The 12,095-nt window shown below is 36.9% G+C and overlaps 1 protein-coding gene across 7 annotated transcripts in view; it reads left to right on the forward strand.

The window, feature by feature from the left end:
- Positions 1 to 12,095, forward strand: part of RABGEF1 (RAB guanine nucleotide exchange factor 1) — an 87,531-nt gene that overhangs the window by 61,023 nt on the left and 14,413 nt on the right. For 6 of the 7 annotated variants that reach the window (XM_060122325.1, XM_060122327.1, XM_060122329.1 and 3 more), the window contains one exon: positions 6,618 to 6,787. In XM_060122325.1, coding sequence (XP_059978308.1) covers positions 6,618 to 6,787 — 170 coding nt within the window. The remainder of the gene's footprint in view (positions 1 to 6,617; positions 6,788 to 12,095) is intronic. The other variant, XM_060122326.1, reaches the window with a different exon arrangement.

Here is a 12,095-nt window from a genome sequence, read left to right on the forward strand (position 1 = left end):
ACGGGCTCTAGGCGCGCGGGCTCAGTAGTTGTGGCCCACAGGCTCTAGGGCACAGGCTCAGTAGTTGTGGTTCACAGTCTTAGTTGCTCCGCGGCATGTGGAATCTTCCCGGACCAGGGCTTGAACCCATGTCCCCTGCATTGGCAGGCGGATTCTTAACCACTGAGTCACCAGGGAAGCCCTTAAGTAAATTTTTGAATGAGAAAATGTCTTTTATAGTTGCCCACATATTTGTCATTGCTGATACTCTTTGTTCCTGCCTAGTAGGAAAAATGAATCATTTCCTGTCATGTGTGCTCAGGAGATTGTTCTGCCCACTGCTTTACCCAGTTTTTTCTCACGTGCATGTGCAGTACTCAGAGACTCAAGGGAACCCCTCTGCAGTTATCTGGAGATTTTTCTTTGCAGCCCATCCTCTATGTGTTTTGCCATGCAAATTCTGGAAACTCTGGCCTTCTTGAGCTCTAAATATTGTTTCCCCAATTCAGCAAGTCTGCTAGGCTCTGTTTGAGTTGCCTCTCCCTGTGCCAAGGCCTAAAAACTCTACCTGCAGTGAGCTGGGGCACTTGTAAGATTTACCATGTTTGTCCCCTTCTCTCAGGGGTTACTCTCCCCACTGCCTGTTGGCCAGTGTTGAAAACCATTTTTTCATGTGTTTTGTCTGATTTTTCTAGTTGTTAAGGCAGTAGGGTAAACCTAATCCCTGGTGTTCCATCACGACTAGGGGTGGAATTTATCAGATTGAGTGAAAGGTTAAATTCCAAGTATTAAAGAATATTTTCTAATTGTACAGGGTGTCAAATATAATTTTAGGTTTTCCATATTGGTAAAAAAAAGTTTCAGAAACGATGTGCCAGTGTTTGTTTTGAGTTAAATTAGGCCTTATTTGCTTAAAAAAAAAAGGTAGTACATCCAAATGGCTCAAAAATAAAAGGTATATATGGTCCCTCACCCGTCTAGTTCCCAGTCCTTCCCCCATATTCAGACAACTTTTGTTACTAATTTGTGTATCATTCTTTTGTTTTCATTTATAAACACATTTGTTCTTATCCCAGTCCTCCTATTTTACATAAAAGCACACTACGCATACCCTGCTTTTTTAGCTTAGCAATATATTTAAGAACTCTTTCCTTATCGGTACATAAAAAGGATACTTTTAAAATTTTAAGCTACGTAATATTCCACTTTATGGATTAAGCCAAAGTTTATTTAGTCCCTTAGCAGTGGCCATTTATGCCATCTTCAGACCTCTCCTTTTACAAGTACTAAAATGAGTAGCCTTGTACATATTTCATTTTGTACATGTGCAATTATGTCAGTGGAAAATTTCTCAGAAATGGAATTGTTGGGTCATAGGATAAATGTATTTTTAATTTTGACGATTATTGCCAAATTGCATTCCATTGCAGATGTGTCATTTTACATTCCTACCTCCATAGTATAAGTGCCTTTTCCCCTATATCCTCATCAACATCAAACTTCAGATTTTTGCCGACTTGTTAATTTTTAAAATGACCTCTAATAATAGTTTTTTTTCTTTGTCTTTTTTTTAAATCTTATTGGAGTATAATTACTTTACAATGTTGTGTTAGTTTCTGCTGTACAACAATACTAGTAGGTTTAATTTGCACATTTGTTATCGTGTGTGAGATTGAGTATATTTCCTGTGCTTAAGATCCATCTATGTTTCCCTTCTGTGCAGTGTTAGTATTCTTCACGCATTTTTCTATTGAACCGTTGGATTTTTCTTCCTCTATATTTATAGGAGTCCTTGTATATTAGGGAGAACAGCCCTTTGTGATGTAGCTTACAAACATTTTTTCCAGTTGGTTGTCTGACTTTTGACAGTATTTTTAGCCATACATATAGTGTGTTTTTATGTGCCCTTCTTCTCTTCTTTATGTTTTCTTTTAATATGATTGAATTCTTTTAGGGTGTCTACATTTTTTTTCATAACTTAAAAAAATTTTTTCTTTAATTTAATTAAATTTATTTATTTATTTATTCATTCATTCAGCTGCGCCAGGTCTTAGTTGCAGCACTCGGGATCTTTTAGTTGCGGCATGCAGAATCTTCATTTGTGGCATGTGGGCTTTTAGTTGCAGCATGTGGGATCTAGTTCCCTGATCAGGGATCGAACCTGAGCCCCCTGCTTTGGGAGCGTGGAGTTTAAACCACTAGACCACCAGGGAAGTCCCAGGGCTTCTCCATTTTGAATCATAGTTAGGAAGCACCTGATACTTTAGAAGATAGGGAGATACGTGATTTGGAAAGATAACCATAAAGTGCAATTTTGATCTGCTAACTACTTAATATCAACATGCAGTTTAGAGGGGAAAAGGGGGTTTTTTGTTTGTTTATTTTTTCATATTCTTGTCATTACGGTTTATTACAGGATATTGAATTTTGTTCCCTGTGCTATACATTATATCCTTGTTGTTTATTTTTATATGTGGTAGTTTGTATCTGCTAATCCCAAACTCCCACTTCATCCCTCCCTCACCCTCTACCCCCTGTGGTAACCATAAGTTTGTTTTCCATGTCTGTGAGTCTGTTTCTGTTTGGTAAATAAGCTTATTTGTGTCATATTTTAGGTTCCACATATAAGTGATATCATATGGTATTTGTCGTACTCTTTCTGACTTACTTCACTTAGTATAATAATCTCTAGGTCCATACATGTTGCTGCAAATGGCATTCTTTCTTTTTTATGGCTGAATAGTATTCCATTGTGTATATACACCACTTCTTTATCCATTCATCTGTTGACATTTAGGTGCTTCCATGTCTTGGCTATTGTACATAGTGCTCCTGTGAACATTGTGATGCATGTATCTTTTTGAATTACAGTTTTGTCTGGATATATGCCCAGGAATGGGATTGCTGGATTATATGGCAACTCTATTTTTAGTTTTTTGAGAAACCTCCATACTGTTTTACATAGTGGCTGCACGAATTTACATTTCCACCAACAGTGTAAGAGGGTTCCCTTTTCTCCACACCCTCTCCAGCATTTGTTATTTGTAGACTTTTTAATTGAATTTTTTTTGGCCACACAGTGCTGCATGCAGGATCTTAGTTCCCTGACCAGGGACTGAACCTGTGCCCCCTGCAGTGGAAGCATGGAATCCTAACCACAGGACTGCCAGGGAATTCCTGTGGACTTTTTTTTTTTTTTTTTTTTTTGGCGGTACGCAGGCCTCTCACCGTTGTGGCCTCTCCCGTTGCGGAGCACAGGCTCCAGATGCGCAGGCTCAGCGGCCGTGGCTCACGGGCCCAGCTGTTTTGCGGCATGTGGGATCTTCCCGGACTGGGGCACGAACCCATGTCCCCTGCATCTGCAGGCAGACTCTCAACCACTGCGCCACCAGGGAAGCCCTGTAGGCTTTTTAATGATGGCCATTCTGACCGGTGTGAGGTGGTACCTCATTGTAGTTTTGATTTGCATTTCTCTAATAATTAGCAATGGTGAGCATCTTTTCATGTGCCTTTTGGCCATCTGTTTTTCTTCTTTGGAGAAATGTCTGTTTAGGTCTTTTCCCCATTTTTTGACTGGGTTGTTTGTTTTTTTGTTACTGAGTTGTATGAGCTGTTTGTATATTTTGGAAATTAAGCTCTTGTCAGTTGCTTTGTTTGCAAATATTTTCTCCCAGTCTGTAGGTTGTCATTTTGTGCCTTTTGGTTTCCTTTGCTGTGCAAAATATTATGCGTTTGATTAGGTTCCATTTGTTTATTTTTGCTTTTATTTCTATTGCCTTGGGAGACTGACCCAGGAAAACATTGGTGGGATTTATGTCAGAGAATGTTTTCCCTATGTTCTCTTCTAGGAGTTTTATGGTGTCATGTCTTACACTTAAGTCTTAAAGCCATTTTGAGTTTATTTTTGTGTATGGTGTGAGAATGTGTTCTGACTTCGTTGATTTGCGTGTGGCTGTCCAGCTTTCCCAACACCACTTGCTGAAGAGACTATCTTTTCTCCATTGTATATTCTTGCCTCCTTTGTCTTTGTTTTGGGGTGTGTGTGTGTGTGTGTGTGTGTGTGTTTTGTTTTGTGGCTGCATTGCTTGGCATATGGGATCTTAGTTCCCTAACCAGGGATTGAACCCATGCCCCTTGCAGTGGAAGCATGAAGTCTTAACCACGGAACCACCAGGGAAGTCCCTCTTGCCTCCTTTGTCGAAGATTAATTGACTGTAGCTGTGTGGGTTTATTTCTGGGCTCTCTGTTCTGTGCCATTGATCCATATGTCTATTTTTGTGCCAGTACCACACTGTTTTGATTACTGTAGCTTTGTAGTATTGTCTGAAGTTTCAAAGGGTTATACCCTCAGCTTTGTTCTTTTTACTTAGTTTTGCTTTGGGAGTTCTGGGTCTTTTATGGCTCCATATAAATTTTAGGATTTTTGTTTTCGTTCTGATAGGGATCACATTAACTCTGTAGATTGCTTTGGTTAGTATGGCCATTTTAACGATATTAATTCTTCCAATCCAAGAGCATGGCATATCTTTCCATTTATTTGAATTATCTTCAGTTTTCTTTATCAGTGTTTTATAGTCCTCAGCATGTAAGTCTTTTACTTCCTTGGTCAGGTTTATGCCTAAGTTTTTTGTGTGTTTTTTATTTGATGTGATTTTAAAGGGTTTTTGTTTGTTTGTTTTTACTTTTCTGATATTTCATTGTTAGTGTAAAGAAATGCAACAGATTCCTTTATGTTAATCCTGTATCCTGCTACCATGCTGAATTTGTTTATCAGTTCTAGTAGTTTTTGTGTGGAGTCTTCAGGGATTTCTGTGTATAGTGTCATGTCGTCTCCATATAATGACAATTTTACCTCTTCCAATTTGGGTACCTTTTATTTATTTTTCTTGTCTGATTTCTGTGGCTAGGACCTCCAATAGTATGTTGAATAGAAGTGGTAAGAATGAGCATCCTTGTCTTGTTTCAGATTTTAGCAGGAAGGCTTTCAGCATTTCACCGTTGAGTATTATGTTGGTTGTGGGTTTGTCATAAATAGCTTTATTATGTTGAGATATGTTGCCTCTATAGCCATTTTGGTAAGAGTTTTTATTGTGAATAGATGTTGAATTTTATCAAATGCTTTTTCTGCATCTGTTGAGATGATCATGTGGTTTTGTCTTTTCTTTTGTTGGTATGGTGTATCACATTGATTTGTGTACGTTGGAAAAGGGTTTTTTTGAAGTGAGAGGTGGAATCTTTAGTTTGACCTATGTAGTTAAGATATATTTTTACATGATCTGTGTGTGTTTGTCTCACTTGAATAAACCAGTCACTCTAATAGGGGTAATGCTTTTATTATCTTAAAACTTTATTGCTGCTACATCATTAAAATGTATTTCAGATACTAAAGCTCAAAAAATAAGGTTGTAAGAAGTTACTCTGAAACAGATTCACAGACATAGAAACAAACTTATGGTTACCAAAGGAGAAAGGGGGTAGGGGAGGAATAAATTAGGAGTTTGGGATTAGCAGATACAAACTGTTGTATATAAAATAAACAACAAGGTCCTACTGTATAGCACAGGGAACTATATTCAACATCCTGTAATAAACCATAATGAAAGAGAATATGAAAAAGAATATATTTATATGTATATATAACTGAATCACTTTGCTGTACACAAGAAATTAACACAGCATTGTAAATCATCTATACTTCATGTAAAAAAAAAGAAATTGCTCTGAGAAAGCATGTAATAGGTTGATTTTAATACCTACAAAAGGTACTTTTTCTTCCTAATTATCTTTTTTTGTGTGTGTATAGAAAAGGATCATGGGTATATGAGATACTTTAATTCCTTTCAGGTATTGCATTAGAGAGCACAATTCAAAATCAGGAGGCTTAGAAGGTGATCAGAAACCAAGTGATATTTCATGTTTTCTGAGAGCACTTACCCTATTACAACACCCTTATCTCTGTTATGTAAAGGTCTTATTTTCCTTTCAGTGTATTTATTTGAAGAGGGCAAAGAGTTGTGTGGCCAACTGATTGGACAGTGGGGTTTTTTTTGCTTCTCTTGCCTCTGTTCTGTCATGGTCACTGTGCTACTTTGGATGCATACTTTCACTTTGAGCAGTATGACTTGAAGTTTGAATGGTGGGTAAATAATTGTTCATCTCCACATAAAAATTGTTCATCTCTTTGCCTTTTTGGCAAATCAAGTGGATTTGGGAAACTTGTCTAGCATAAGTCATCTATAATTTTTGTGCTTCTACTGATTGTTATTTTACATGTTGACTGGTTTTGTAAATTCATGCAGTCTTTGAGAGAGTTGTTCAAGACAGCAATGCCATTTCAGTGTTAACGATTAAATATATAGATCAAAGCATGATATATTTTGGCTAAGAAGATACTGATAGAGCACCTTTATTTGAATAGGAGTATCTTTTAGATATGTAGTTTTATCTAATTGTACTTCCTACTCATAAAATAGATTTAGCTTACTTTAAGGAAAATCCAGATATTTAAACATAAAATAATTTAAATTCAAGTTTAACTTTGATTTAGCATAATTTAAATAATCTTAAATTAGATACTGAAAGTAACTCCATGCATGGCTCTTCTGTGTAATGAAACTTACTATGTTTAATTTTCCCAGCAGAAATTCAGGAACCAAAAGCTCCCAGTCCTTCTATAAACCGGCAAACCAGCATTGAAACGGATAGAGTGTCTAAAGAGTTCATAGAATTTCTCAAGACCTTCCACAAGACAGGCCAAGAAATCTATAAGCAGACCAAGCTGTTTTTGGAAACAATGCATTACAAAAGGGTAGGTTGGGAACCACTTAGCAACATAGAGTTTTGGTTTTAGGAAAGGTCTTAGAGATAATGTAGTGCAACTTTGTCATTTTACAACTGAGAAAATAAAGACCCAGAAATGTTAAGTGACTTACCTGAGAAATGCCACTGAACCAAGTTAAACACGCCTCCTAGGCTAATACTTTTCCTCTGCAACTCAATGGTGTTTGGATCATCTTCGCATGGAACGTCTGGCATCAGAGCTACTTATGTTGTGTACTTTAGTAATAAGCCTTCCTAACTTGTCACCTTGTAAATAGTGTAAACTGCCAAGAGAGCCATAGTAGACCTTGAACTCTAAGTAACAGTCATTAGACCAATAGTAATCATTTTAGGTTTATTTAGTTTTGTTTTGTATTCTTTTTTTTTTTTTTTTTTTTTTGCAATATGCGGGCCTCTCACTGTTGTGGCCTCTCCCGTTGCGGAGCCCAGGCTCCGGATGCGCAGGCTCAGCGGCCATGGCTCACGGGCCCAGCCGCTCCACGGCATGTGGGATCTCCCCGGGCCGGGGCACGAACCCGTGTCCCCTGCATCGGCAGGCAGACTCTCAACCACTGCGCCACCAGGGAAGCCCTGTATTGATTTTTAATTTTCCTCTCCTTTCTCAGGTAGAGAAGGGAAAGCTAAAATTTAAACATTGAAAGGGACCTTAGCAACTATATAGTTACCGTCCCTTTATTTTACAGGTGGGGAAGTTGAGAGCCAGAGAGGATAAGTGACTTGTCCAAGGTCACTTGGATAACACCTTGTGTCTTCCACACATGTGTCTTTGACCTGTACTTTCTGACCCATAATTTCAATAATGAACCACTCTTGCCCACATCTTTTTCCTCTTCATTCCTATTTTCTCCAGTCCTAGTGTATGCCCAGTGGTGAGCAACCTTTTTACCACATATGGGTCAAGTCTAGAAAATTAAGTATTTTCAGAATTGCATTAAATTTTTTTCAGCCATTTTATCTTTATCAGGAAACATTTAATATCTCTACCGAGATTTTTTTTTTTTAATTTCCTCATTCCCAGAAGGTATCTCTTTTGGCTGAAATTTCATTCAGCACCTACATAATCCACACACATTGCAGTATTGCAATGTAACGCTTGACTTTTCAACTAATGTTGTTTGCTAAGACTCTTCAGAAGCTGAAGGGTTTATTTATTTATTTATTTTGCGGTACGCAGGCCTCTCACTGTTGTGGCCTCTCCTGTTGCGGAGCACAGGCTCCGGACGCGCAGGCTCAGCGGCCATGGCTCACGGGCCTAGCCGCTCCGCGGCATGTGGGATTTTCCCGGACCAGGGCACGAACCCGTGTCCCCTGCATCGGCAGGCGGACCCTCAACCATTGCGCCACCAGGGAAGCCCAAGGGTTTACTTTTTTACCCTTTTTTCTTTTTGATTAATCTCATTAGCTGCTTAATAGTCCCTTGTAGTCCCTTTTCACATTCTTTAAGAGATATTTCTATTACACACAAGACAGGCAGTGACATCATTAGCACAGAATTCATTTATGTTGAACATACAGTTGTCATCAGCTACTTTTTTCTTCTTTGAAGTTACCACAGCAAGAATTTAAATTTTATTGAGAAAATGAGAAGGTGGGGGAGGGAGTGGGGTGCTAAGAAGAAGCTAAAGAAGAATTTACAAGGTTTAGTTTTTTAAACTTATTATTGTTACATATTTAGTTTACATAACTAGAATTTAAGAATCTCACTGTGAGAACCAAGCTTCAAATAGGTTTAAGAGTGGCCATGGACTCAGGGATGTATATGGTCACCAGTGAAATGAAGAATGTCTAGATTTCTTTGTCATTTGGACGAAAAACTGTATGTGCCCAGGGTAATTTTAAAACATTATGTAGACCCAGTTAGATGTTCACCTTTCCCATCATAACTTGAAAACCATATTTTCTAACTTAATAAGCTCCCTGACTTGGTAAAAAATTTTTTTCCACAAATTTATTCATATGAAAATATTTTCAAAACACACAGATCACAGTTAAATCAAAGTAAATAAGACTCCTAGAGAAACTCTTTTGCTGCCCAAACTGTTTAAATCCTGTCCTTGCTAATTGTTGATAAATTCCTCACATACATTTTCCCCTGTTCTGAAAGTGTAGCTTGCCCCATTTTTAAAAGTATAACCTTTGTAACCCTCTGCTGCCTCAAAATTTAGACCCTTTAATTGATTGGATATTGCATTAAAGCTTTTTAATAAATGAACTTTCTGGGTTTTTCAATGCTGTTTTTAAAACACGATTTCTTTATTAGTAGTAGTTCAAATATGCTTTTTTTCCTTGCGAAGGAAGCAGTCAAGCACAATGTTAAGACCTTTTGCTGATTTCAGTGTTCTTTTCCCAGCCATTCATTCTGTAAAAGTCTGGTATTGATTATATTATATACTTAAAGTTTTTCTGATATTAATTCTCCTGAAAAACTTTTCTAAACCTGAATGAGGAGAAAGAAAATATAATAATTTAAAATATGGCTATATCTTCTCTTCCCCAAAATAAGTAAAAAGTTAGGTGTTCTCCTATATTTTAAAATAGATTTACAATTCTAAACCATATGTGTGTGTAAAGAGTAGTTTCCCCTGCTATGTAATTACTGTTAGGAGAGCAGACGCATGTATTCTACATGACCTCAAGGTATATTCCCTGATAAGGTGGATTATCTTAAAATCTGAGGACTGCATGCTTGTCGTACTTTAAATGTTAATGTTTAATTTTAAGTTTTATTTAGGAGGAGTAAAGCCCTAATGTGTTTAGTTTCGTAAAAAAAGTTATTGAAGGCAGCAGAAAGTAGCAGAAAGTAGCAATACAAAAAAAAAAAAATGAACATTAAAGTTAAAACCTAAATAGATCAAACAGTTAACTGTAGTACAAAAGAAAATTAATCCAGAAAACAGATCATGGAGATCCAGTTTCTAAAGATGAAATACACAGAAAACATAATTAAGGAAGTAGTCAAAGATTTTCAAAATGGGGGTGGAAGAAAAGATATCAGCCATACAGTTAAGAAAGAATACAGAGAGCCTTTCGGAATATTCAAAGGAATATACCCACTTGTCAAACTTTTACACTACAAAGAAAAAGTTTTTTAGGAAAAAAAATAAAATGGCTTTACACAGACTTTATAGAAAAGATGATCCCAGGCATTGGCTAGAGAATACTTAAAGTATTAGAGAATACTTAAAGAAAAGGGTTCATTTAGACTGTGTTTTTTCTTAGAAAACTATGAAAAAACCTCTAAAAGAATTTACCAGCACAAACCTACAATCATATCACTTAGCTCCTTTGGCAAGAACTTTGAAGGATCTGAGATGTACTCTCCTTGCAAGTTAAAAGTTAGCCTGCCATAGTTTCATGGATACTGGCAGAAGACGCAAGCCTCCTGGGTCAGAAAAAAAAGAGGCCAGTTTATTACAGCACTAGCAGTAACCAGAGTATATCAGCGTTTGTACCAATTCCCTACGTATCAATTCCCACAGGGCAGTGCAAAGAAGACCAGGTAATGCTGCACATGCAGTAAGTTATAATAGAGAAGAGGGTCTTTTATAGGGCCATGAGCTTGCCTGACCTTTGCCCCAGAGAGAAACATTATTATACTAGACAGTAAACAATCTACCCTTTTCACTTAAGGGAGGCTCTACCTCTGTCTTCCAGTCCTGTCTGCTATACAGCTATCCTTGAAAAGGGTGCAGAACAAAGGCAGTCAGTGTCTCTCCTCACAAGATGTGTAGAAATAGGAGAGGTCTATGTAGATTTGTCTCCCCACATCTTTACAATATTATAAAGGGTGGAACAGTAGTAAATGGCCACTTTCATTCTTTCTTTCATTCAACTAGTGTTGAGCACTATGCCTGGCTCTGTTGTAGGCACCAAGGGTGCAGTAGTGAACAGTGCCCTCATGGAGCTGACATTTTAGTGGAGGAGATAGACAATAAACTAATTTATAATATATAACAGTGGTAAGTCCTCCAAATAATCTAAAGCAGGAAAAGAGGACAGAGTGGCAAGGGAGTTCACATTACGAATTAAACACTGGACTGAAGTGTAAATCTGTGCAAGAGAAATAGAGATAGAAAAAGGAGTTTTCTGAATTGTAACAAAATTAGTGATTGTGTGGACCTGGTGTAGGAATAGGTGATCCATTACCACCTGTGAAACAAGCCATTTAGGCCTTGAAAAGGAGGTCACGGTTTCTGGTTAGAAGTAAGTACTAGTAATAATCACAAGAATGAAGTGTGTTCTTAGTGTTACGATTTGGTGCAAATGAAAGGTAGCCATGTGTAAGCTACCTAAGTAGATAATCCATTGCAGAAAGTACTGAATTATGTGCATTCAGTCTTCCTGTTTAACCTGAATGCCCTCTGAGAATTTTAATATTTTTTATATTATTGTCTTGTACAGTGGCTGGCAAGTCTATTAACCATGTAGTAAATGTTTTTAGAATGGATAGAAATATCATTTTCCAGAAATTGGGGAAAAATAATCTTACCAGAAAATCCGAGGGAAAACAGAATACTAATAGAGGTATAAGTTTAGCAACATGGTGAGATAAATCCACAAAATTTAGTTATAGTACAAGATGCCAGAGATAAAAAGCTAAAGAGCCTAGCACATTTTTTTAAAAATAGCAATTTTTAAAGACAATAGCAATAAAAAGATTAAATATTAAATAATAAATCTAATATAGAAAGTTAGAGTCTCATTCAAAGAATTGAAAGACTGTTTCTCGATTTTATCTTGGATTTAGCTGAGGAAGTATAATATCCTGGATCTAGCTGAGGAAAACAAAAAGATAAACTTACAAATACTTTGCAGGTCAATATGAACACTTAAAATATTAAATTACAATGTTACATTGTTTATTCTAGAAAAAGAAGGAAGCAAGGGTTTGTGAGGGAAGGTTTCTAAATGTAACAGACTTCAAAATATACTAAGATGAAAGTTACCACAACTACATATGATTTTCATATATATATATATTCAATATGTAGAGAGAAAGAGAGCAGTGAAATAAACTAGGGATTCCAGAAATAAATTCAGTTTCTCAGGAGCAAATTATATGAGAATTGGAAAACAAAGGGGAACAGGATTGCTTTTTACTAATTGCCGCTGAAAAAGGGAAGTTTGTATGCAGATTATTTAAGGTCTGTTTTTCATACTTTGAACCTTACATGCCAGCCAAATAAAAGAGCTAAGCAGGAAAAAACTTAGAAGAAAGCTGATTAAGATTTGTTTCACCTACAGAGAGGAGCTAAATTCAGCTGTTGAAGAATTGT

The sequence above is a fragment of the Lagenorhynchus albirostris genome, chromosome 15 (assembly GCF_949774975.1).
Source record: "Lagenorhynchus albirostris chromosome 15, mLagAlb1.1, whole genome shotgun sequence".
Lineage (NCBI taxonomy): Eukaryota > Metazoa > Chordata > Mammalia > Artiodactyla > Delphinidae > Lagenorhynchus > Lagenorhynchus albirostris.